At 36.3% G+C, this 27293-nt stretch overlaps 2 protein-coding genes across 8 annotated transcripts; both read right to left on the reverse strand.

Annotated features, from left to right (window-relative positions):
- Positions 1–1167: 1167 nt before the first annotated feature.
- LOC113684331 (STAM-binding protein) lies at positions 1168–8694 on the reverse strand. 2 transcript variants are annotated; one of them, XR_016184697.1, is made up of 12 exons: positions 8186–8694; positions 7646–7710; positions 6875–6950; positions 6315–6416; positions 5480–5811; positions 5080–5123; positions 4792–4916; positions 3979–4116; positions 3104–3216; positions 2712–2780; positions 2301–2403; positions 1168–1644 (listed from the first exon to the last, which is right to left on the reverse strand). XR_016184697.1 is itself a non-coding variant. In XM_027201683.2 (11 exons), the coding sequence occupies exons 1-11, from the start codon at positions 8309–8311 to the stop codon at positions 1576–1578; spliced, it is 1293 nt and encodes a 430-aa protein (XP_027057484.2). In that variant the 5' UTR covers positions 8312–8694; the 3' UTR covers positions 1168–1575. The 2 variants fall into 2 exon arrangements, 1 of the variants encoding a protein (XP_027057484.2); XM_027201683.2 differs by lacking the exon at positions 2712–2780.
- A 1198-nt stretch (positions 8695–9892) lies between these two features.
- LOC113684319 (inhibitor of nuclear factor kappa-B kinase subunit alpha) lies at positions 9893–27019 on the reverse strand. 6 transcript variants are annotated; one of them, XM_089199382.1, is made up of 29 exons: positions 26983–27019; positions 26514–26795; positions 22200–22304; positions 21354–21563; positions 21013–21082; positions 20605–20693; positions 19923–20012; positions 19702–19740; positions 19139–19227; positions 18470–18528; positions 17883–17931; positions 17310–17442; positions 17163–17227; positions 16256–16385; positions 15673–15769; positions 15122–15153; positions 14917–15008; positions 14378–14479; positions 14229–14278; positions 14049–14107; positions 13448–13563; positions 12943–12983; positions 12644–12743; positions 12329–12425; positions 11895–11942; positions 11598–11671; positions 11351–11404; positions 11004–11055; positions 9893–10274 (listed from the first exon to the last, which is right to left on the reverse strand). In XM_089199382.1, the coding sequence occupies exons 2-29, from the start codon at positions 26640–26642 to the stop codon at positions 10215–10217; spliced, it is 2331 nt and encodes a 776-aa protein (XP_089055508.1). In that variant the 5' UTR covers positions 26643–26795; positions 26983–27019; the 3' UTR covers positions 9893–10214. The 6 variants fall into 6 exon arrangements, with proteins under 6 accessions (XP_089055508.1, XP_027057468.2, XP_089055510.1 ...); XM_027201667.2 differs by lacking the exons at positions 26514–26795; positions 26983–27019 and adding exons at positions 23127–23149; positions 23911–24205; XM_089199384.1 differs by lacking the exons at positions 26514–26795; positions 26983–27019 and adding exons at positions 23127–23149; positions 23911–24205 and having other exon boundaries at positions 13448–13578.
- Between the last annotated feature and the right edge of the window lie 274 nt (positions 27020–27293).

Here is a 27293-nt window from a genome sequence, read left to right on the forward strand (position 1 = left end):
AATCCCAAATAAATTTTTGGATAATGGGGACATATTTTTGGTTGTTGCTATCATCTTTTTAATCCTGTTATTTTAATTACTATGGCACAAAAGTCTTGGGGAAAAACTATCTGGTTTTGTTAAAAAACAATTTTTTTCAGATTGCTTTTTATTTGTCAAAATTGGTAAACCTTTAATTTTTCCAAATTATTTGACCTCTTATGTTGTCAAATTCTTCAGACTTAAGTTCATCGACGGACCGTTGTTTGCAGAGAAGTTAAAAGTAGTCATAAGGAAGGTGTAATCCTCTTTGAGACTTATTTAGATAGTAGCAGATGTCTTAATTTGAATAATTACTTTCAAGGTCACAATGCCTTTCACCTACGGAACAGGCAACTTTTTTTGGCCTTTGCGGGTGAGCAGAGGTTAGCACAAGGCAACCAAGACAGAGAGAGAGCCACTTGGGAGAGGATGGGTGTTAAGAAAACTTACTTTCTATCTCTCTTTTTCTCACTCTTCCTCTTGCATGTAAATCACACTTGTACTTCTTGCTTGCCTTGTGCTTTTTTCCCTTGACTTACTGACTAAGGCAACAAATCACTTATTCTGCAGGCTACCATGCCTAAGAATTTATTTATTTCAATTGAATTAATAATTATATAATCGATACATGAATGTACATACATCAAATTGATTTACTAAAACCTTAAAGGTTATTAATTTTTCCTAACTCAGTGTGAACTTTAAATACATTCAGGTCAAAATGTTTACTTAAAGGACCTTGACACTTTTTGCAGACACAATTTCCAATTTTTACATTACTATTTATTGAAAGTTATAGTAATAAAATAAGTTCATTGTGCACTTTGAAACAAGTTTAGAAGTAGTTTAAACAGATTTATAAGTGTTAGTATTCAAGTGCAAATAAGAATGTGAAAACTATTAAAAGTACTGATGAAATCAGTTTCTTTGTTTGAGTGTGTTCATTCATAGTTAAGCATAGAAATGGTGTGATAACCTATGTAATAAGTCTCATTTTAATGTTAATCTCCCCCTTGTTCTTTAAGCATCATTTCATTGTACAATGCTGAAATAAAATATGGAAGTACTGCATTTGATAAAGATGTTATGTAGTATACTAAAACAGTAGATAACCTTGAAGGCATGCTGTAATTGGCCACTCAAACTCTTGAAGGCATGCTGTAATTGGCCACTCAAACTCTGAATATCTCAAACTCTGAATATCCTTTACTACTCAACTCTAAGCGACTCACCAGAGACTTGCACCCAAAAATATTGTAATTGCAGCAGTACTAAGGGAGTGAAAATCGCATTTTTGTGCCATACTATATCACTGTTTTAATAAACACTAAAACAACTATTCCCTCAGTATTGGTGGCTAGTAAACAGGAACTACCTCACTGTATAAACCACCATTAGCCACCTCCACTTTGCTCATAGTGGTTAACTACTGTTTTGTGTTCTAAACTGAAATTTTCTCTTCCACTATGTTACCTTTATACTTTGTTACATTTTGACAGTTTGTTTGGCAATTGAAAATTATAGTTTCAGTGGCAAGTTTAAGCTGATATCTTTCTATTTTTTAAATCTTAAGTCAACAACATCCACTCTTGCAACCTTGTCCCATAATATATGTGAACTCTCCTAAAAGAAAAACAGTTTGTATTAATGACTGAAACATTGGGAAGTACTGGGAACCTCTGCATAACTAAATGGTTTGACTGCAAAGAGCTCTTAACTACATGTATGAGCTGGGTAGGAAATAAATCTTATAGGTATATACCACTCAAGTGAATGGTGCTTTTTATGCATGCTGATTGACTAGTTAGGAAGTGTGAGGGAGAAATGTCCTGCCCATTAGAACACAGTGCACAAACCAGACAGTCGTATTTAGAGACCAGGGCTGGGTTGTTCGAAAGGGGTTTAACTTTAATCTAGGGTTAAAAGTTAATCATGGCTTTAATTTCTCCTGTATATGAACGTGTTTAAAAGCTAAGGTTTTGTTGGGTTTTATTTCAATATGACTTAGAACTAAAAGGAAACAAAAGAAAAAAAGGAATAATACCTTTGCAAGGCCATTAAACTGAATTAAAAATTTGCAGCGGGTTATGTTAATCATGCATAGAACAACCCAGCCCAGTACCCTAACATTGTCTTTCATAACAGTCTATTAAAATCCTACAGCATCTTAAGTAACTTGGGGTGATGTTGGTGAAAATGGACAGGTGGTAGAGTAACTTTGGGTTGGCATAACTTGTACAAAAGCTCAGTTTCACCTCGTACTCAGGAATATTTCTTACCTCATATAGTGGAGGCTCTTTGGGATGTGGGTGAAATCCTGACTTTTTACAATTCAAAATAAATTGAAGACCACAATCTGGGGTGAGAGAAAACACACCAGTCCTGGAAAATGCACAGCACATGCATTAGTGAACCAGAAATTGAACAGCACTGTATAACTGTGTAGGGGAAACATTTTGTTAGAAAATGTATTGGCCAATTATCTAACAATGAGACTTTTGTCACTGGAGAGCTGGTTTATAACAGAAAAGAGCAACACTGCAAGCTTCACACTTGCATGGACATGCAGGATGTGCCATGCGAGGTAGTTGTGGCCTTTCATTTAATTGTGGTGTTAAGTTTGCAGTCTGTTATTGATAACCTTAGAGCAGACAATTTGCAATTCAATAAATTCACTCTTGCTCACTTACTCATTGTGATTACTTGAGGGCTTTGGTTTTATCAAAATGCTTCAATGTCTTACAGTCAATTGTTACCCTCTATCAAAAGATACTGTTATTATTATTATCATTATTATTTTTATTATTATTATTATCATTATTAAATAATTAAAATGTATTACAGTATGCCTCTGTTAGGTGAGGAATTTGGCAACTGCAGAAATATTTATTAGTCACACATTTAAATGATTTTATTCTTGGTTAAATTATACATTTTTAATTCTGTTCAAGCATTACATAGATAATTCTGAGTAAGACAAGAAACTTAAAACTGAAACCAGGATAAATCTGTACCACAAAAAATACCACCAAGTAAACAATATGCCTGATAACATAATTTGAACACATAATACCCTACTTACTCATCAAACTTCGGAGCACACACAATAGCAATTGCTTCTGGCATCATAAGCTGATAACTGCAATGGGTGTGAAGATCAACACTGGACATGAAGCTTGTCTGTGATGGGTGTGTCTGGTTCACGAATCAGATTTTAAAATGATTAGGTACTGTGGTAGTCAATTAAATATAAAGTTAAGTTCTCCACCCAAATTAACCTTTCATCTTGTGATTCATTCATTACATGAAGGGAGGCTTAGGGAGAAGGTGATACAGAAGAGAGAGAAGATTGTTTAAGGGGGTTGACAGCCAGAAGGAAATCATACAATATGAAACTTTGCTAATCTATATTATAACATAGCTGGTAAATTTGTCTAATCAAATTCAATTGCACAAGCGTGCTTCATATTCCTATTGTGCACACTCATGATGTCTGCAAACAAATCCCTTGAGAAAAAAAATTTTCCATGGGGTTGAAAATGTTATAAAACAATTGGTTCATATGTCATCTGTGTGTTCATTGAGATATGAAGCACTTGGGAAGTTTGGAGGGCACTCAAGAAGCTAGAGTTGCTCTTGGCTATGCCTCGAGCAACTCTTACACATCTTTCATGCTCTCCAAACTTCCCACGTGCTTCATATCTTGATGAACGCATGCTGGCGTATGAACCAATTGTTAATTGTATAATCTGCAGGCTTTTGTAAAAAATAGATCAGGATGGTGGAGTTAAAAGTAATGGGTAGTATGGGTAGGGTGAACACAGAACGAAAAGATGGAAATCCTTAACCCTTCCATGTCCTTCCCACTCTGTAACTCAGTGTTTCTTGCATTATTGACAAAAGTGAGAAGAGATGTAAGAAGTTACATGTAACCTCCTACATTAGATGGCAACTTACATGTATCCAACCCAATGTAATTAGATTGTGAGAATCTTGATAATCAAACAGATCCTCCTCATTCAGAGTTGTGCAGGAATCTGATGTTGAGGTTTGCTTGGGGATCAACAAATGAGTAATGCAGAACATGTTGCTTTGCTGTACAAATAAAATGAGACAAGATACAGTTTTACATTAATTGAGTAGAATTATATAAACTTTATAATAAAAACTAATAAGAGGGCTTTTATTTGGTAAGGTGTGGGTGAAGCGTTTTACAAATGATTGGTTCAGCTTAACCCAAGTTTACTCCTAAGATCTCATTGGTAATTCTCCTAACTGTGTTCCACATAATTTTTATGATGTTAGTTTGGAGGAGTTGATATTGGATCAACTAATTATTGTCTGATTTTCTTTATTCTCATCATTTGTCTGCTTGATATGGTATGAAAATCATAAGGAAAAATTCTGATGTGGTCTCTCACCAGAATTTAAGGTTAGGGTGTTATCATTGAAAATTTTGAAATCTGAGATACTGGAGTTTGATCTTTCAAGGTGCTGAGTAACAGCAGACATTGCAAATACTTAAAAGAATCCATAATCATCATTGAAAGAGATGACTGGGTAAGAGTCTTAGCAGGTGCTGGGCTTAAATGTGTCACAGCACCAATAAGAACCTGCTCCCAGATAATATTGACTAGCAGAACAACTGCAGCTGTTTATGAGAAGTATGGGAAAGTATATCCATAAATCATGGCTTAGGAGTTTGTGGAAATCCTTCAAAGTTCCTGAAAATTACAGGCTTGAAGGCTTTTGAAGAAAAGTTGTACTCACAAGTCGGCCTGCTAGAATGCCACAGGTTTCAAGGTTTTTCCTTGTATTGTTAGATGCCAGACGTAGGAACTGACTGATGAGTTCTGCTGGAACATGCATTTTTCTGAGGCCACTTGATGACGCATCTTAACACAAATCAGGAGAGAATCAGCAAGTTTCAAAATTGTCAGCTCTTGGCCATTGGATGATTACTACATGTGAGGCACCTTGAATTAGTGCAGTTAGAATTATATTAATCACCAAAATTATGGTTTTCCTGAACAAAGGTAGTCAGACAGTTTAACTAACCTGCAGACATGACTGGTTTGGTGGACCTGTCAATTGTTGGGACACTACAGATGGAATATTCAATGCAAAATTATCTAACCAACTATTACTTGCATAATTATTAAGTTGGTAAGGGTAAGTGAGATTTGTGAAAAAAAGCCATATACTGTCCTATTTGGTCTTGCTTCAAAATTATTTGAATTACATGTAGATGGTAACTTAAGTCTTACAATTTACAAAAACACAACAATCCTTTGCCATCTTGACTCATAAATATCTACATAATTGTGTGGTAACTTAAGCCTGAACAGTTTTATAAAACAACAACCTTTAGCCATCTTGCCTCATAAATATCTACATAATTGTATGGTAATTTTAGCCTGAACAATTTAAGAAAAACACTACAATCCTTTTCTCATACCTTGGTGTTTGTACAGAGAAGAGTGATGAGTAGCTAGGTGGTGATGGCATTGTGCTATGTGTTTGATTGTTGTCACTAGGGGTGCCATGTTCACGCTGATTATTACCCACTATTGAATTTGGACTGCCAGATGACTCCTGATAGGAGGTGGGTGGGGCAAGATAATCCTCAATCAGTGGCGGTGCACTTGGAGTAACACTTGGGGTCTCTGTATGAGGCCTTGATGTGTTGTTATGCTGTGGTGCTATTTGCTGTGCTGCCTGTGCTTTTCGTGCTTTTTCTTCAGCTTCCCTTTTCTCAAACTCTTTTCTTTTGGTTTCTTCCTCTTCTTTCTTTAAACAGAAAGAAATGCATTTGCATGATATAAAAGAATTCTAACTGTTCAATATGACATAAACAATACTAACAGGTAATTATGCCCCCTTGAAACCATAGTATTTTTTTTTCTTCCACAATGTTATTAGTTCTCCTGATAACTGGTCACAGTGTTATGAATTTTTCTTTTGTGTGGATTGTTACGTTAACCCTTTAACTCCCAGATCAAATTTGTAATTCTTCTCACCATCAACCATACAATTCTTATAATGTTAGTTCAGCGAATTTAGTATTCAATCAACTAATTATCACCAAATTGATATTTTTCTTTATTCTCATCACTTATCTAGTTGATATTGTATTGATGTTGTAAGGAGAAATTCTGTCTTGGTCACTCATGGGAGTTAAAGGGTTAATACAATTTAAAAATAAATTTAACAAGCCAAACAAAATGACAACAATTCTAATGGTAATATTATAAAGAGGAACTATATGAAAGAACTGATATTTTTTTCCTCACCTTTCTAGCCTCTTCAACCATTAACTGTTCATATTCCTTCTGATACTTTCCCTTTAAAATTCCTTTTAATTCCTCAGCTTCACCAAATACTCTTCTGAGGCTCTGAATATGACAATCATACAATCATGTCATTGAGCACTCACAATCATAATTTCATGGAGATTCAACTTCTACATCACAGACCAAGCAGGAAGAACTTTTGAAATTTCATGCATGTTTGGTGACCATACATTATGTGCAATTATTGCTGAAAAGTATATCATTCTTTTATTTCAAACTATTATTAGTTTTTAAGCATGATGACTGAATGGTGTTATGATGAGTTAAAAATATAGAAGGTACCATATGAACAAAGGGATTATCAAGCACAACAGACTGGATACTGCCTATACATATGTGTACTCATGGAAATACATGGTTCTACAAATTATCAATGTTATACCACAACACAACACAATCAGCTGTACCCCTAGATTCACTCCTTTCACTGCGATACTCTTTGTCTGTCTTTTTTCTAAGTGCTCAGGTATCAATGGGTTTTTACTAAAAGTATTATATACCTTTTTATTTGTTGCTTTGTCTCCTGGTGCTGCCTTGGCATATTCTGGATGTGAAGGAAGTTTCTCCACAAACAATCTAATTCCAAATAGAGATACACAATTAACAATCCCTGTACAGGACACTTAACATTACACAAAATCATTCTCATTGATAGCAATTATCACTTTTGTGTGGATAGGTACTAAATAAATGGCAGCTTTCTTGTCATCCTTGTGTTCAGGACAACACACTCAACTCTTGCAGTCCCACTCCACCTAGAACTATATGTTAACCCTTTAACTTCTAAGAGTGACCAGCATCTAATTTCTCCATTCCATGTCGAATCAAACATTAAGGCCATGATAACAAAGGGAATGATCACCAACTAAAGAAGCTCTTGATTGTTTAAAAAATTCTCCTTGTCAGCACCTTAGGAAATGTATAGTAAAATTATAGAGAGCAGCATGGAGAATATGCGTACTAATGGTAGAGTGTAAGGGGTTACGGTGCCACTCAACTGTCAGTGATCACCCCTTGTGGAGCAGTATCCCATCCAATAAGAATGAAAAATCTCCTATTCTCTCTGTGCTACAGGTACTAAAATGACTTAACTGTAAGTACCTGGTCTCTGCGCTTGGCTTACATCACTCTTAAAGCCACTTCCCTATTTCCTTTATCATGTTAGGGTTCAATTTTGTCAGCAGCAAGATTTTAAGAAGAAATTGAAGAATTAAATAAATGACTTCTTTCCAAAATCGTGTTTTTTTCCAGGGTATTAATCATCTACTTACGTGATGAATTTTGAATACAAAATAAATGCACTTTCCAGATTTCCTTCATCATGATATATCCTTGCCTACGAGATGTTAGAAAATTTAAGAAAGGCCACATGAACAGCAACAACAACAATCACAAGTGTGTATGACTGAATTAAACCCATAAGTTTAATTTTGGATTTGAGAGTCTTCTGAGGGTAATAAGCCATCAAATAAAAGATAAATCTGTGCTAAAATGACAATGCCTTAAGCAGCTTTCCACGAAGCTTGCGTCAATTCTTTATTTAGCAAATGACATAATGCAAGTTACTGTAAGGCTTTACTTCGCAAGATTTGGCGGCCGATCAGAAAGAAAAATCGGAAGCTATTATTATTTGCAATTAATCATACAAGGCTAATTCGTTTCGAAGAAAAATAGATACAGAGGCTATGATGCATGATAAAAAAGAAGCAACCACAGAGTACGCCAAGATGTGACTGTTGATAAAAAAAATTGTTGCAACAAACATCAATGCAATCCATTTCGTATCCCATCACCTGGCAAATAATTCTTACCATTCGCTCCATTTCTACACCAGATCTGAAGTATTTCTTAGGTTCTATGCTATTATCAACCTCAACTTGCCCAGCGTATTGGACAAGTCTCCGCACTCTCTCGGCTGGATCGCGCTCGTCCGCCATCTTGATATTTTCTTACCCACTGTACTCTAGGTCACTCTTTATACTTTTTGATACTTCATAAATGTCGCACGAGCTGACGCGAGCAAACTCGAGTGGGACTGTTATTTAAAATAATTGTCCTTGGTAGGGGGGTGGCCTGTGTATATGACTCGATCGTTTGTATGCTTACACATCTAGCGAAATGTCCGACACAATCCTACACGCGTCAAAAATCAATACAAAATCTACACTTTTGTTTTGCTTTTTCGCTTTCTTCGCTCTTTAAGACTTTCAATTTTTACAAATCAATTCATTGTTCAAACAAAGAAAAGTTAGAAAGCAAAGAATTTTCTCTTCCTTTCTTCCTTAAAGATTGCTGTGCTCTCAAAATAAGATTTCAAAATGAGAGGTTGGCCGCTTCAGGGGTGGTTTTTAGCTCATCAGATTGTTATTTGTACTGTGCCAACCGGTATGCCCTAAATACTGGCATGTTATGGCACATATGAAAGGACGACGAATCAAATTGACCTCTAAAATTGTTGCAATCCAAATATGAAATCATAAATGGTAGAAAAGAGAAAAGAAAAAGATAATATGACGCTTTTTAACACTTTTGTACTTTCCGGAGCAGTATTTGAGATCAGCTTTTTAATGTCATTACCGGTGGACTCTACATAACTGATTCGAAAAGGTCATAGACAGGCCTACACAGACTCCCCCGTGTGGTTTTACGTTTGCGACGCAAAAGCCTTTAACTAAAGCTTCGCTCTGACGAGTATGTCTTTGAGCGATTTACCTCTTTTGTATGATATAATCGGAGGCGTTTTGTAAATTGTTTTCAGCAGTGGCTGATTTTGGATGAGGTTCCATTCTTGCATCAGTATTTGTTTTAATTTTTTTTAACCCCTGGGTGGTATGCTGTCACAAAAGGCAATATTTTGCCTTTAGTTTTTTTGGTTTGTTTTTTAAGTGTCCACTGCCTTGCGGCAAACGAGACCTCAGATAACGTTTTTTCAATTAGGCTTTTTGGGTAACCACGTGCTTCAAGTCGTGTTTTGAAGTTACACATGGCCTCCTGGAAATTTCTTTCCGAGGAGTTTGTTCTTAGAAGTCTGATAGCTTCTCCTTTAATAAAGCCTTTCTTAACACCTGGCGGGTGGCAAGATGAATAGTGTGTATATTGAAAGGTCTCGGTCGGTTTGTAGTGAGTTTTGACGTCGAGGATAGCTTCGTTTTGGAATCTTTTGGACTGATTTTTCAGAGATGGATCGCGATTCGATCACTGATTCGTTTTTCTTCCAAGGAAAGTAATAATAATGAAAAAATGAAACTCTTGAGCTGGCTTTTTTCCGCTGGCTTTGTATCTTTTCGATGGAAATAAACGGAAGACACTCCATTGCGTGATAACTGTCCGGTGATTTTGTCCCACGTGATGCTAAGCAACTAATGGAGTCACACGTAAATTAATGGGTGGGTTACGTTTGTGTCTGCTAATTGAGGCAGCACACTTCAAGATGCTCGCCTTGTTGCCAAAATGAGGCAAACGTTAGCAACTACTAATCTATTTGACAGTGAAAACACAAATCAAGAGGACACAGCAAGTTCTGCATAACAGCAATTTTATTGCATCAAGATACTTACGACGCTATACACAGTTAAAAAATTGCCGAGTAAAACCCCCGCAAACAGCATTTATGAAACAACCATTGGATGGTGTTTCACAAAAGTCCATTATAAAAAGCTAAAACCTTGTTATTAACAAGAAAGTGCTGAAAACTATCGCCCCCATTTCTTTTATTTCGGCAAATGGTTTGTACATAAGTCCGCTTAATACTCCGAAAATTGTGGTGCATACTTCTCACATTGTATTTTTGAAAATCAATCAGCAGTCACTTTTTAAGACACTACAAATCGCCGACACACTTCACACAGTTTTTTTTTGTGGTGAATCACTTTCTTCCTCCAGGAATTCCCAGTCGAAAATCTAAAACAAAAACAGAAAAAAAAACCAGAAACTGAGCTAAATTTCCATAACTTCATCATCACATAAACCCTTCTCCCTTTAAACCTTTGCATCAATATGCACATTCTCCATACTCTTATTTATAAATCTCCTATTATGCTGACAAGAAGAGCTCATTTCCTTTACTCTCTTGATCTTAAATTTTGTAGCGATGCTGTCTAGACAAACTAGATGGTAGTCAGTCTTGGGAGTTTATGACTCAGAAATTTCAAGTCCCGGTGACTCACTTCTTCAGTTGGCCTTTGAAGGAGGAGGAGCATTTTGAATAAAAGCCTCGACGGGTTCGCGCAATTTTATTCTTCTGAAAACGTAACTCGTCCCTATTTATAACAAAGTGTACTAACAATCGAGTGATTACCTATACTAAAAACCAATCCTCCCAGGAGTCACACACTGACAAATTTATGTCACTATATTTTTGTCACAAAATGACAAATTTAAATTCAGTTTTTTTTCTTCAGCTCTTTGCTTCATTGTTGAAAGAGACTTATGATATGACAACGACCGTGGTAACAGCGACGTAAAGGGAATGGGTCGAGGCCGTAGGTTGGAAACTGCCAGTTTTCCGGATATTATGAAAGTTTGCGTGTTAAGTTACTTGTGGATTTCGTTCAATTCTTGCATATATCACGGTCAGTATAAGCGCAATACAAAAGAACACAGTTGACGTGATCAAAATCAAAAGTTTACCTCTGTATCATTCATCTGATCATTCTTCAATGTGTTTAATAGTCCAGCCAATCTGCAAGGCACGGAAGTTGGGTAAACAATTACGTGAATGAAAAATACAGAGAGGTATAGGGGCATTGGATCAATGTCAGTATCTGAGAACCTATCCCTCCCCTAACCAAACAATTGTCAACTGACCACAAGTTACGGTTAGTGTTGGGCTAGGAAAGGGGTAGCAACTTTGAACCAATCAGAGTGAAGTTTCGATGCTATCGGCCAATCAGGTGCAACTGAAAATCGACTCACTTCGCTATTCCACACACATTATTATAGGTCGCATAACATCGCACGACCACTTTTGGACTTACTTTTCAAAATTCTTTGAACTCTCCTCTATTAGAACAATGGATTGTGTACTGGAACTACGAAGACAAGAAAAATTATGAAAAATAAGTGCTTTTGACTCTACTGATTTTGACTCTGGTATGGCTAGGTAAGTGTGGAATAGAAAAAGCAGCAGTATCAACAGAAGGCATCTATGTTTATCTAGAAGAGAGAAAAACGGAGATGATACAGAAAAATTTAAATAAATTATGCTGATGATGTAGCAAAGACCTTGAAGCTGCAATCGAAGAGAAAGATGAACATGAACTGCTCATCGAACGGCGTCGATCCTCTTCTCTTCGTCTCTGAAATCAGGGGGAAAAAAAGAAAACGCGTCAATTAGTTTTAAATTCGTCCATTATTGAGGGAGGGTATCCCAATGCATGAGGGCACGCTGCAAAACCTAGGTCAAGTGTCTCGTCCAATTCAATCAATACAGGGAGGCCAGTTAACTTTCGTACAAGTGGAAAATTAATGCTATCTTTGATACTTCATTTTAGAAAATAATAAAAAAAATTTAAGAACAACCTTTGAATGGAGAAGCCGCCAAAGATCAACTTGTCTCTGTTTTTGCATCTGGAAAACAAAATAATCAAAAGCAATTAATAGAGTAAAATAAAAAATCGCAGTCTCCAGGATTTTAACCCCAGTTAGATGATAACATCAATTTTCTATTGCCTTCTGCATACACATAATTTATTATCGGCTTAGAAATTGCTTAATTGCCTGTTAACGGGTCTATACTTAACAGCTACAGATGGAGGGTGCAACGATATTGTGTAAAACAAGCAAACTGCGTGAAGCGCGGGAAAACTTGAGTGATTATGCCGCAATTGGCTGTAGCTTAGAATGTGATTGTTTGAAAGGAAGGTGCAAGTCTCTGGACCAATCACACTGAGAAGTAAAAGCAATTTCGGATTATTTACAGCTCTTAATTGAAAACAACTTCTCTCTAAACTAACCTCTTTTAGATCCTCCGCTCTGGTAATAATTTTTGATTTGACTTGAAGAAGACGTTGCATCAGTCTGCACATGTCTCTTCTACAAGCCATCACTTCACTAAAGAAAATTGGGAACAACATCAGAAAAAGAACATAGAATTGAATAATTTTACGGCCTTCCAAATATGAACTTCCTAGAAGTAGATTATCTATGAGTCCTGCGTCCTTGACTAGAATCAAAGTAATGACGTTCCGTGCACAAGCCGGATGCTACGGCACTAAATCTCATTTTGACGAACAATTTGACATATTCTCCTAATTACAAAATTCTCTTACCTTAAATTGGACAAAATCTCCCTATGGAGTTTTTCTCTTTGTGCAAGGATCTGTAGAATTACTGTGGCCATATTTTCACAATCTGCAGGTCGTCTGTCACCTTAAAACACAACAAGAAGTGTTATCTTGGGTAACATTAGAAAACTCTTGTACAGACGAACACTGCTACATTAAAATTGAGGGCAAGAAAGTGAGCCAGGAAACTAGCCCCCAGTCGTTAGCGCCGACGATCCACTTGGAGTGAGCCGAGATAAGAGACCGGTTTCATTGCAACATGAAAGAGGCAAATCATCACTTACTTTGTCTGAGGTCCTCATACAGCTGAACAGCACGATCATACCTGTGACCAAAGAAAAACGTATGGGACGAAGTTTTCAAACAGAAACCGCGCTAGAATGATTAAACCTAAAAACCTAAAGCCAGTCCTACTCTTTGTATAATCTGAATCCAGGCCACCTGCTACTCCCGTGCATTGTAACAGAATCCAGGTAGTCATACATCAATTGCTGTCTGAAGAGTTTAACTTTTTTCTCCAATTTGGCCAAATACCAGCTTTGGTCTAACGTCGCGAAAAGTATGTTTCGGTAAAAGATAATGTCTAAGAGTACCGACAAGTTTGGAGCATATTCTGACCAAATATATGTATATTCATCAGCCAAATATCATGCGATTTTTTTTCTGCAAGAAAGTGGGAAACCAGTGGAAAAACGGTGTTGTGATAATTGAACATCAGAAACATGTTATACCAACAAAGAAGAAAAAGCAAGAATTACATCAAATGCTTGAATAAAAAGAGGTTTTCACCTAAGTTGATCAATTTTCATAGAAGATTGCGCTGCACTTGAACATGTCGCCTTTTGCAACTCAACCACTTTATTCTGTAGAGCTGCTGTTAAATCTCTAAGTTGTGTTACATCATTCTGAAAGAAATCAAACTAGCATTTGTATGAGTGGCAAAAATGGTCTATTAAAGCCAAAAAAGGAACAACACTCTAGAAATATACTATCCACCTGCCCTTAAATACTTAAAAAAGGACTTCAACAACAAGGATGTTCGATGTGCTCTCCAGTGTTGGAATAATGCGAATCTCCCTGCTAGAAACCAATCCTCTTCCTAGCCCCAATCCGCGCGGCTTTCGAACTCATGTGGATAGCCACGCGAACTGGGGCTAGAAGGGGGATTGGTTTCTACATTCCTGGTAAATTTTCGTCTGCTTTCCACATCGAGGATACCAAACTCTTCATCTTAAGGAGGTTTACTAAAAGGTTTCCATTAATTGAAGGAACGAGGCAGTAATGTACGATTCAACATAAGAACGATCCATCCTAAGCGACTGACTTAGAAGAGTTTGTTACTGTTAATTTAATTACTGTTTTATACGGTAAGTTTTATAATTCCTCTTACATTATGGAATGATTCCGCTTTTTTCTGCGCCCGTTTCCAGTTTCTTAACAGTTTGTCATCTGCAAAACAAAAATAGCGTCCATTACTTTTCATCTTTTATATTTTATTGAAGGAAAGATCTTCGACGGTTTAATTTCACCACCATCATAACAACACAGAGTTTAATTTAATTCAACTCACTTTTCATGAGACTGGCATTATCGGCGTAGTTCTCGAGATCTGTCTCCAAACTAAAGAATAAACCAATTCATGATTACATTAAAAGTTATAAAAGTACTGATTAACAAACAATACTTTTACACAATTTCAACTCACTACGGTTAAGTTACCTTGAGTTGAAGAATTCAATTTTTGCCTTCAGTTTATCGTACTCAGCTAGAAGCTCAGTCTTGAGTTGTCCAAGTTTGGTATTTAGAAGTAACAGTGAAATCCTGAAAGAGAAGTCGAAATCGTTCACAAATAGATGCATAACAGAATCATTGACTATAAGTATTCCCCCAAAAAGAGTTCTGTCCTAAGAAGCATAAGATGATAAACAAAACACTGGGTGATATTTCTATATGTCCCTAATAGGTTTTTTAAAGGTGTATCTATCTCCCCATCGGCTGCTTGACAACTAAAATCCAATTTTTCCCAGTGTCTGTTTAAATTGGACAGTGAGTAGAAGTGAAACGACGAAAATTACAAACTGCCTCGTAGCGCATGACCGCTCGAACTATGCGAGCCTGTTCGTTCGTTCAAAGCGCCCGGTTACATCTTACAAAGTTTTTCCCACCTAACTCTGGAGCGATTTCAAAACTGTGCACTGACAAGCCAAACAGATCATTCTTTCGTGTAAAGTTAAAATATGTGCACGTTTATAACTCACTGGGCAGCTCTGACACCGTCAATCAGCCGCTGATTTATCTTGATCTGCTCACGACAAAAGTACACCCCTTGAGCTAAAGCCTTTTTTAATTCCTGAAAAAAAAATTTATTTAAGTTTTAAGAATACAGAGTACAAACTTGCATGACATCGGAGTAAGAGAACCTAACATGAACTGCTATATTCTGAGGGAAGTTGAGTAATTTACCTCGTAAGCCATCAATGATTTTGGTTCGGTGACTGAAAAAGAGCAACAAGATAAGATGAAAATCAAATCATTATCTGAAATGTTCTACTCATCTAGTTTTCGTTTCAAGCACCTAAGCCAAAAATAATGATAATGATGACCAATAAACTAATACAAACAATCAAAATAAAAAATAAGATGCTGACAACTCCAACTGCCACTATCAAAACTAGTTGCCTGTTTAGAAGCGCGGTAAAGAAATTTATTCCAGCTCTACCGAGAAACAAATCCATCTAGGCTCAGTTGTTCAAAATGCGGATAACGCTATCCTACGGATAAATCGCTCTCCAGCGGAAAATTGATAACAAAAACTACCTCGCTATCCATGAGATGGGGATTTATTCAGTGAATACCGTTATCCAACCTTTGGGGCTTGGTGGTCAGAACGGGACTCGAACCCGGGACCTTCGGTTTGTAAACCTGACGTTCTTACCTCACTCAACAAAGCTGCCCTCTCTATTCCTGCCTTCTCAGTATAAATAAGCTGATTGCTCTCATAAGCAAACTCTTACCCATTCCTTGTACTGAAGGCGGTAAGGTGTATAGTTGACGTTTGGTTGCTGGCTCGTTATTTTTCGGTAAAAGGTACAAAACATTATCTTCTCCCATCTGCGAAAAAACAACACAAGCAACACCCAATGTAAGTTCTTTGTTTTAATTTTAGGAACAAAACAGTCCTATTTATACCCCAGTGTTAGAGGGGAGGGAGAGTGTCTACACAGTACCTACATTGACTTGAAAAATTTAAGATAATTCAAAAGATTGTGACTACACTTAGCGTTGTGAGTTAATATCTCGAGAAAACCAATTTATTATCGCTCTTACGAACTAAATTTTGGCATTTCCTATAACTAAGTTCCTAGATTTTTAACATTTACATTTTCTCTTTTAACTAAAAGCTTACTACTTTTCCTACAGGTTTATAAACATTGTTCCTTATCTTTTTTTCAACACATTTAATGACTGTCAGACATTCAAGAGGAATATTGAAACGACTGACACAAAATCTTAAAATTTATCCACCAGATCAACTAGAAATTATTTTATAAACAAAACTCAAGATACGGATTACAAAATACAGCTTGTAAGTCTTACGATATCATGTTTGATGCAATCCATGACCAGGGTCTTTGGCTCAAGTGTTTGTCCTGACACCATCATCAATTCTTGCTCTTTTACTTCCACCCCAGTTTCCTCGCATAACTTTACTTGTAGATCCTCTACACTGTGATTTAGTGAAAAAGGAAAGTTCACATGTGCTACACGAGTTTTCCCGGCCCACACAAAGCATATCTTTCAGGCGGGCATCGAACCCAACAGTTGGAAGAGAGGGGGATTCTAACACTGCACCTTCTCTACTTCCCAAATTGAATCATTCACGATTTCATCATCTAAGGACTCAAAGGCGACCACGATGTTTCTAATACTTAGCCCTTTGGCCCCTAATAATGACTAGCATCTAATTTCTCATTACAATATCACCCCTGTATCACGCTTTAAGGTCACGAGAATAAAGGAAATTATCACCAACTAGAGAAACTCTTGGTTGCTAAACAAATTCTCCTTGTCAGCACCATAGGAAATGTAGAGAGAACAGCAGTGAGAATATGCATACTGATGTCAGGGTGTAAAGGGTTAGTTATGTAAAGCTAAATTACGTACGCACTTTGATTGGTTCTTAATTATGATGTAATGGCTTTATGACGTCACATAGATGACGTCACCATCGACAAAAATTTTGCTTTGTCATCATTTAGTACAAAATAGATTCATTGTTGCCGTGTTTCTGTTCAGTAATAGATCACGGAAGACGTCAAAATGTGGTGAGTACGTCAGTGACACACTCAGTTGCGCCTCTGTGCCACGCTTTTGTTCTCACCACATTTGACTTTATCTGTGATGTTTTACTGCAGACCCACAGCAATATGGAAACTATTTGATAAGCATAATTGACATACTGAAGACGAGGATCAACTTAGAGCGTTGAGCTCATCACACTTACGTTTCAGTCGGGAACACTTCAAATGCATGTACCATGCTTGATTGAATTACGAACACATGTACTACCTGAAAAAAAAAACACCAAAAAGTAAAATTAATTTAAGCCAACAGGTTTAAAAAACAGTGTCGTAACAAAATTTTCATTTACCACAGTACTGATAATTCTTTCCAGCATATCAAAACACTCAATTTTTCCACTTTCAAGCTTTGATCCCCCACGTGCCGTGGGATCCCATAACAACAACAGCCGCAAAAGCGCTACAAACTTGTCCTGAAGAGGTCTGCAAGAGGAAGGAAAACAATGCAACTTAAATTGCTCAGCTTCATCACAAGTTTTCTTACCAATGCGTATGAGAATTGTAATACTTTCCAATGAAGCTACCACAAAGCCGTACTTTTTTCCCAGTTTTTTTTCCCCTTACACTGTAGCATACAAATTCCCGGAAATCTAAAAACATACCGCTATAATTTTCTCCTTTGAGTTCACGTTTGGAAAATAATAGCGTCACAAGAAAAAACCAGTTCCTCTTTTTCTTCTTCTCCCCATTATCTACCACACGACAGCTTGTTTTGGGAGCATTTCCTGTGCTTAAAAATTATTAAGAACTGAAGTCACACTTTGCCCCTGTACAGCCCCTTACGATAACACCAGACTTTGGCCTGAGATGAACGCTACTGATGTTCATTATATCGATTACCCAAACTGATATAGGTTACACACCTGCAGAGAGCATTGGGAGTTGGTAACACAGAGTTAAACTGTACTTCCCCTGAAATAAAATTATCCCAGTCACCATAAAATACCATAGTTTAACCTGTCAAGTACTTATAACTACATGATTCTAGTTTCACACCAGGTAAGACTTGTCAAGGTGCCATAACCACAGTACATTAGAAATTTGAGTAACTGAGACTTACTTTTGTCAAAATTTTACAGTAACTGCAATTATCAATCTTATCACACTAGGGGGTTAAAATCTATCTGCTGTGGCACTGAGAAGAAGTCATTTCACCAATTAAAACCTTACTGATAAAAGCTTTGTTATACAAAGAAAAAAGTAATAATGAACAGATTGAAAGCTAGGTACTGTCTTAACTTATATTAACCCTTTAACTCCCATGAGTGACCAAGACATAATTTCTCCTTACAACATCAATACAATATGAACCAAATAAGTGATGAGAATAAAGAAAAATATCAATTAAGGGATAATTGGTTAATCCAATAAAGCTAACTTTATAGAAATTGTATGGTTGGCAGTAAAGAGAATTACAAATTTGATCTGGGAGTTAAAGGGTTTTAACTACCTTGCAAATCAACAAAAGCACAAATGTCATCTGGTCCTTTGCCATTAAGTTCTTGGTACCTAATGAGAACAAGCAAAGAAAATGAGTTTTATTGAGGCTATCTCTTAACCCATAAAATACTACAATAAGATTTGAAATTCTACCTTCCCGTAACTGACAATTTCCTTGTAAATAAATTGACAAAACTTAATTATAGTTTATGTTAAGTTAGTACCCACAGGCTGACAAGTTTATCAACTATTCTCACAGGATGATTATGAGATTACTGGATAATATTACCTCACGTTGTTCAAAACAAGAAATCAAAAAAGCTCTCTAAGGCACAGCATTCATGGAAAGCAGCAAAATAGAGAAATTAATAGTGTGATTAATGTAATTATTAGTTAACAGTTTTTAATCCTTTGTAAATAGCTAATAAATTGCCTGTGATTAAATAAAGTTAAAAAAAAGGTAAAATCAGAAATTATAATGTAAGGCAAAGTTACATACATGTTTATTGATTATCTCTGGCCAAGAGTTTAAAGTTGATTCATTACCAATAAATATAACAACTATCAGAATTGGGAGAATTACAACCAGAAGAAAATCTGCTAGATGTATCGGTTGAATAAACTTGCATGTAACTTTTAAATAAATGAAAGTAACTTTCATATTTCCAACTATGCATACCACTGGACTGGAGAGCTCAGTTCTGACAAGAAAGGTCGCAGTCCTGTGATGCATTCAAACAACACTGTACCAAAGCTCCAATAATCTACCTGTAAATCAAATAGTACCACTCATGATGAAAAACAAAACCCTTATGTACATTTGTAAGGATTTAATAGGCAAATAACTTAAACAAAGATTGTGAACATACACGTACAAGAAATATATTGCTTGTTGGTAATATAGATTTATATATTATTTATGCTTTCTTCAGGGAAATAAAGCTGTCAAGGATTGGCTGCATGAATGAATTGTCAGGTATTTTACACTGTTCATGAGTTGATGGTTAACTGGCCATCAGTAAGAGGTTTAATTTTACATTGGTAGTTGTGGCACACTATCAGCAGCTATTTTGGAGAAGGGGTCATTGCAGTGTACACAGTGTAACTAAATGGGTGGAGTAAAAAAAAAAAGTTCAGAGGTTCATAAAAAGTAAATCAATTGGTTGTTGCTGGAAAAAACTTTCTAAACCATTCAAACACTAATTATTAACAATAACTGTGTAGGTTAATTAGTGCCCTTACTGTTTTTGTGTATTTGACTCTACCAAGAAGTTCAGGGGCCTATGAAAAGAACAAAATAATCAAAATTGGTCCAAACTAACAACTTCTTTTAAAATGGCATATAAATAGTAGATTTCTCCATCTGTATTGAAAGTAATGGGCCATAAATCCAAGTAAAAGAAACTTGTTCTGTAACTAACAAAACCAACCTCAAACAGTTTGTAAAAGTAGTATATACCCACCACATATTTAAGAGTACCCACAAAAGTAGTAGCCAGACTTTCTTGATCCAATTGCTTAGCATAGCCAAGGTCTATAATTTTGTAAACTACCTGGAAGGAGGTAAAGTGAAAAAAAAAATTACAAATAACAATTGTAAACTGCACTATAAATGTAAAATGTTTAAGTTTCAAAAATAAAGGAACATAACACAATGAACCCCCACATTTTAAACCATGACTTTTGGTCTAGCCATTGAGACACTACCTCTTCCATTGGTCAAAGCAAAATTATCAATATTTTGACTAGATGACTGAGATTTTCAAGGCAAGCACAGTTTTTTATGCAGCTGGGCAAATGGGCAAAAAAATTAGTTGATGCATAGAATCCATGTCCCCACTTTTAAGGTCTTATTTAGAAACTAATGAAAAATACATTAAAGACCAGTTTGCTCCAATAACCCCCTTCCCCCATCCTATTTTCTACAATTGTAGAAAACAAGGAGCCTCATTCTACAGTGGAGAGCAGTTGGGTAAAAGTAAAGGTCTCCGGGATACAAATGAAATGCTATTCCAGAATCTTGCAATGTCAATATTGATCTGTCCACAAGTTTGCCTCTGATCAAAGAATTACAATAAAGCAGGCTTTATTGTAATGATCCATGTCTTGCATAATTCTACATTAATGTGCTCAGTTTCTTCTTACCTTACTTTGTGCATGACTTATCACAATGTTCTCAGGTTTGATGTCTCTGTGTATAATGCGATGACCGTGAAGAAATTCAACTGCAGCCGCTTTTCAAAAAAAACAACAACAACAACAACATCAACACCACTGTTTTAATTGCATACCTAACCACATTAGTTGAATCTGTTGTAATGTACAGCTTGCTCATAACAATCAAATGTGACATTTTTCACAATTTTCTGGAGATGCTTTCTCCTAGAACCCCTTTCAGGCTCACCCATCTAACATATGTTTCTGTGGCCATCTTGGTTAAACCTTTCTAGCCTCATCTTACCTCAAAACTTACCAAAAGCATTGTTAATATAACCATGCTCCTAGTAATTAATAGGCTTTTCAAAATCACTCTTAGTTTCAAAAATTTCTCACCAACATCTAAAGCAATCTTCAGAACAGTCTTTTCCTTCAGCCCACAGCAGCTCTCTGGGGAATTCAGTACCTGTATAAGCGTAAAGATTTATTGAACATTTCATTACTCATGAAAGCCAATAATGTTTTAACAGTTAAAATCAAGTAACAATAAAATAAAAATTATACAATCATTTTTCAACTCTTTAACCATTGCAAACCTTTAATGGAAAGCTGGTGCCTGGGGTATCCAAGGCATTCTACTGGGTCCCACCAGCTCAATTTCCCAAATACTGTAATACTGACTAATTCTTAAAAATTAATTACATAATTTGAATAATTTTAAATATTTTTAAGTGCACCTTTCTCAAATCTCCTCCAGAACAGAATTCCATGGCTAGGAGAGGAAGCTCATTCACACTGACATTCAGTGGTGGTGGAACTTCAATGGCTGCTACCAGGTTGGGGTGATGAAGCCTCTTCATGATGTCAATTTCCTGCTTCCATAGTTTCTCATTCTGAGGATTCAATGCCAAGCGGCATTTCTTCAAGGCTATTTGTTCCTTTGAAATCTATAAAAAATGTCATGCAAACTGCAATTTACCTTAAACCTTTGACCTGTAACTGGCATCTAATTTCTCCTTACATTATATCACTCCTGAATCAAACATGAGGTGAAAATAACACAGAAAATGATCACCAACAAAAGAAGCTATCTTTGCTTTGGTCCTACATTGTGTAACTGAGACAGAGGCAAAAGTTACCTCTTTCTTGATTCAAGGACATATGCAGAGCTCAAAATTACCCACCTTTCAAATGCTATCAGTGATTTAAACTGTACTTTAACATTTCATGTAAAATATTGGTTTGAAATACTCTTTATGAGTCAAATTTTTGTAAGACAAAATTTAATACATGTAATAGAAAGAAAGTAAAAACTCCCAGATATTTGGAAAACTTCAGAAATTAAAATGTCTGCCATGGTGTTTTAAATCTTTAACCCCTAAGAGTGATTGGCTTCTAATTTCTCCTTACACTCTCACTGCTGACTCAAACAGTAAGGTCATGACAATAAAGGAAATGATCAATAACTCAAGAAACTCTTGATCAATGAATAATTCTCCCAGTTAGTACCATAGGAAATGTATAGAGAACAGTATAGAGAATTTATATACTGATAGAGGAGTGTAAAGAGTTAATAAGGATACCTTATTCTCAAAAAGCATAACAGTTCCAAAGGTCCCAGTACCAAGACACCTTTCTTCCACCCACCCCTCCCGTGACGATTTCCTCTGTCTTGCATGTTCCATCTCCTGTTGAAAGACAGAAAATTTCATTTCCTTACCCTTAAGTACTTGTATATTAATTAATCTCTTACAGAGTTGATTTGTTAAGAAGTAATAATTTAATTTATGAAGATCCTGTTTTTAAAGCAAATTAAAAGCAATATTAAAGGAAGGAATCATTAGTAGAGAGCTGCAAAAAAGTTTGGGTGAATGCAGGTAAAAATCATGGCAGGATATGAAGTGGAAATTTTAATAGCAGATTAGTGATTGCTGGATTATATAGTCTTTAAGCTGAAATCAAGATCTGCTGTTGTATATGTATATAAACCGTGAGGTTATTTTAAGTAAAAAGAAAAGATATTTAAGTAAGACCCCATGGTATTAACAAAAAGCATCCATGACATCATAGCTAGCTTGTATATTCTGTGTTCATTCCTTGTAAATCAGTTGAGAAAGATTTGTTTTAAACCAAGATGACACCCTTGTCTTCTGTTGACTAGCCATCATCGGCAGAGTAATGGATCAATTCCTTTCAAGCTATAAGGAGGAGTTAGGTTGAGGACTTTAGGAAGTTTAAGGGTAATGAATGTGATCTTTTTGTAATCTGGAGTACTGCACCAGAGTTTAACATTGTTTTACACCAAAATATCATGGAAATCATTCTACATATCAGAAACATTAACATCATCAAGTCAATATAAAAAGATACCTTGAAAAGAATCTAAGTTTTGTTTGGTATGATGTTTCATGTTATGTTGCAAGTAAATGACTGGACCAAGCTTTAGAGAAAACTGTACTTGTAAATATGCTTGAATCATCACAAATTATAGATTATAAATTATAACTTACAGCAATATGATGACTATTCAATCCTGAAATTAAGGATTCAACGTTAACATCGAGTATATTCCAGATGCTCTCAATTCCAAATTTATGTTGGAATAATTGAATGAATGCCGTGAATAACTACAAGCATTACACATTCCAGAACAGAACATCTAGTACTACAAAAGTAACTGTTAGTAAGGTCATCGATGAGCTGAAAACCTTCAAATTGTGTACCCTGAATGTAGCTGCCTGCATTCAGAGGCCTAATAGGTTTCTCAGTGCCAGGCCTAGATCTGCTGTCATTTCATGAATAAAGCTAATTATGACATTATCCTTGCGATCGATCGAATTCAATTCCGGTAACCGGTAGATAAGAATTTCACACGGGGGTATTGAACAGGATACAAGAAAATTCCCCAGCTATTGTATTCAGTACCGACTAAAAACCTCAAAGCTCAAATTTACTCAAGAGGTTCGATTCACTGTAATCTAACTGGGCACAAACTTGTGGCTCAAATAGAATGTCACGACTGAAACAGCTTAATATACCATCCTTTCTACTATACTAAATGTACAACAAACAGGAAGTTCAAGGAAACCGTTTGCGAGTGATGTTGTAAAAGTTTGCAAAGAGAAGCAAGGTTTGAAAAAAAAAGTTGTTAGACTACTCAATGATCCGTAGATGTTTTCATAGCAAAGAACATGAATTCAAACGTTTCCAATGCATAAACTTCTGTTTAAAACTACTGCAGGTAAGCATACGCAGCGAACTTAAAACGGCCTTGAGTATTTCTATCTAAATTACCTCATGAACCGCTGAACGTAGCTCAACTCTTCAATGCTAAGCTAAACTTCACTCAGTGCAAAGCCCGTGAAATTAGGTGGGCTTCCATAGTATTGACAGTACAGTTTGTCCAACAACGGAACTTTCTTGCTCTCTTCGACCGCAAAACTCCAAGCGTTAATCAAAGCATTACAATTGTGTCTAATTTAGTACCAAAAGTATGATTGAAATCATTCAACATAGGTTAAATTTGTCGAAATTATTCCATCGTGAAAAGTAGGGAATTTCCCCGAAATACGGAAGTGCTCGGAGAGAGGAGTGTTATGGGTAAAATATTCACTTCTTCAGGGAGGGGAGCGGGCTTTTGAAAACAGAATATTCAACTGAATTCAGCTAATCAGCAAAAACTTGATGAAAAGTCGTATTTCTTCTCAATTGAAAAGTCATCGATCTCTCGCAATAATGTACCTCGTAAGATTGATGCTTTGCTTTTTTACGGACGTCGTTCGAATTTTAGTTAGGGTAGGGAGAGAGAGAAAATGAAAATTCTCCAAAATGGAGGCATTATGAGCAAATTGTATATAACGCAAAGACAACTACGATGATCGCTAACAAAATGCTTAGCTTCCTGATTCAGTGCATATGTCCGAAATAAATTTGTTTACTTCTATGTTTAATTCAAGGAAGTTATTCACTTATAGATCGTATCAACAATTTTGGAAAATCCGAAAATGAAAGCCGCATGTTCCGCTTGGCAAAATGTGTCACTGTACTATTTAAAACCCCAAATGTGAGCGTACTTTGAGATCGCCAAAGGGCATCGAAAAACCTGGATACAAAGTTTTCCTGTTTTTCCTTCTTGACACTAGTCATCGGCTAGAATTTTCTGGTATTTTTCTTTTTTCTTCACCTTTATTAATCTCATCATTAGCACAATATATGCTTCGTCCTTCAGGCGGAAAACATTATTGTTATCAGCATCTAAAGGATGTTTCTTTGATGATGAACTTCTTCGTTAAACTACAATTGATAGACTATATGGAATTGATTTGGGGAATAGAGCGAAACCTTTTTTTTTGCGATAATTGACACTTGGCAGCGAGGGAAGTGATACGTTTCTTGGAATCATTACCATAAGAAAAGCAGAGCTGGAATACTAAACGGTGTTAATTGAGGACAGCACAGGTTTTTAGTTTCCCATAAGTTCGATACAGCTTCGATTTATTTGCTCGTTTTAACATCATAAGGAAGACAGAGAGGGTTTTTTAGCGCTGGTTACCACGGCCAGCGAGTGTGCATCACTGAGGATCCGGTTTAACAGACTCTGACAAGGAAAAAAACAACAAAACAAAACAGAACAATACAAAAGCAAAGCAAAAAGAATTATCTGTCAATAGGGGCAATGGTTGCCAAGTGAACACCAGGTTATCATGTGTTCCGAGTCCTTTAATGCAGGAAGTTCATGTAGCTGTTACACTTCCTACTGAAAGGTTCCTTCTTTAGTCTGTTTATACTGTTGTTAAAGCTAAACAGGGTTAGACACGAGGCTGAAATGCGTCAAGAGAACACACAGTCTGTGTCTACGATGTATTTTCTAGAAATTAGACGGGCAAAGTGTGAAAGTACTCAAAATTGAAACTCTTCTTTTGAGAGTTACTGTGGAAGGAACACTATAAAAATGTTCTCATCTGGTTGATATTCATCTCAACGGTTGTAGTGTCCAAGAAAACAAATGGCAGATCGGTGCGCCGGCAAACCTGAGCTGAGCGTTTTCCAATTTTTCACTAAACTACTGGTTTGTTGGCTCTAAAAGGTTGGTAACCGTTCTTTGTTACGTCTTTACTTCATTGTAATTCAAGATTTTATGCAATGATAAAGAAAACTCAACTTAGGAGACCATTCGGCAACGTGTTTCTTACCGACTAGAAGTTTTTTTAATCACAATTTTCCTTTGTTTCACTTGATATCAATTATTTACTCAGTCTCCAGCGTTTTTCAAGGGATTAACTTTTTTCGGTTCGGCTCTCTACTATACAAACAAATCGTAATTAAAATCGTTATTGTGCTACAAACTCAATTGGGTGCCCTTTTCTTCAAAAGCCGCCCATTCGATATCGAAATCCAACTAAAAGTAGTCAAGGATTTCAATAGAAGCTTCTAGTAAACTGAAGTTATTTGGGTTTTCTTCGAAACGGTTTCCTCTGCGGAAGTAGAGTCGCAAAGTTTGTTCTTCAGGAATCGTACAGAACCTCTTCAAAAACTGATATATTATTATTATTTTTCTCTATTTTTGCAAGGTAAGAACAATTTTCCATTGAATAGGCATCCAGAAAGGCTTGATCCTTACTGTAAGTCACCACTAATAATCACTCTTAAACAAAGGCCTTGACAATAAAAGCGAGTTTTAAAACTTAGATACCCAGGAGAAAGACTTCCTCTTTCACGGAAGAAATCTCTAGGGCTTTATGGGCTGCATCATGTGAACATATACTTGAAACAAATGAATAAATATTCCTATGAAAAGTTATGGCCATTTGGGTTAGCAGTTGTTAGACATTTTGCTATTTCCGCCATATCAAAAAACTAACTCTTCCTGATGAAATGTTTTGATAAATACAGTTTACCTGCTCTTTCATTATCAGCACACTTTGTCTGTTACCTCGAGTCTCTTGCATAGTTAATGGCCATGAGCGTCCGGTAAGCAGGAAGATGCTTTCTTCGAAACTTAGGCACTGTTTCTGTCCAGAGTCCATTGCACAGCGAACAAAAGTAGTCTCTTTTTCACGAAGTAGCAATTTGATACATCGACTTAGAATGGTTATCCCTCGATCGCATAAGTGGGCATTGAAATTCGGTATCTAGAGGCGTAACTCCAAAGAATCGAGGAACCCAATGCTGTGTTTCGACTGTAAAAACCAGCAAAACATCGAAACGAAACAGTTAAATACGGAAACTAAGCGACAAAATGCGAATTTTTTTCTCCCGGTTTATGTAAAATGCCGGGATACCCTTAAAAACTTTGGGGCAGTCCTCTACAGAACTATTAGGTTTTTCTGCGTTCATCGACCAACCTCGAAAGATAAAAGCACCTACTCGTTTTGCAACCGCTCATCATTCGCAAATCAAATTGTGATCACTCTCATTCTATTCAGACTCTCTCTAGTAAGTTATCCAATGAAAAGCCGACGAGTGTAAAAAGAACTCGAAAGTGCAAGCGATAGTTGCACCAGCTTTTTTGCTGGTGCTTAGGCGCTGTTTCTGATATAAGCGCCTTAGTTGTTACCTCAATTATGATTGAAATCGATATGCGTTTATTATGTTCGATAGATATGATTTTATTACAGTTGTAGGGATTCTGGCCAACAGCTTTCATATGCGACGTAAGAAATCGCATTGTTTCGGAA

Source organism: Pocillopora damicornis, chromosome 3 (assembly GCF_964200805.1).
Source record: "Pocillopora damicornis chromosome 3, jaPocDami1.2, whole genome shotgun sequence".
In the NCBI taxonomy this organism is placed as follows: domain Eukaryota; kingdom Metazoa; phylum Cnidaria; class Anthozoa; order Scleractinia; family Pocilloporidae; genus Pocillopora; species Pocillopora damicornis.

Bases quoted from the DNA above. Each gene is read 5' to 3' on its own strand.
- LOC113684331 (XM_027201683.2), bottom strand. From the start codon at position 8,311: ATGGCGGACGAGCGCGATCCAGCCGAGAGAGTGCGGAGACTTGTCCAA. The intron at 5,812-6,314 runs GTGAGGAAAAAA...TTCTGTTTAAAG, and splicing joins TGGTTGAAGAGGCTAGAAAG to AAAGAAGAGGAAGAAACCAA. The intron at 1,645-2,300 runs GTAAGAAATATT...TTTTTCTTTTAG, and splicing joins AAGAGCCTCCACTATATGAG to GAGAGTTCACATATATTATG.
- LOC113684319 (XM_089199381.1), bottom strand. From the start codon at position 26,642: ATGGACTCTGGACAGAAACAGTGCCTAAGTTTCGAAGAAAGCATCTTC. The intron at 17,443-17,882 runs GTGTGTAACCTA...TTCCTCTTGCAG, and splicing joins ACTCCCAATGCTCTCTGCAG to ACCTCTTCAGGACAAGTTTG. The intron at 15,009-15,121 runs GTAAATTACTCA...TTTTTTTTTCAG, and splicing joins AATCATTGATGGCTTACGAG to GAATTAAAAAAGGCTTTAGC.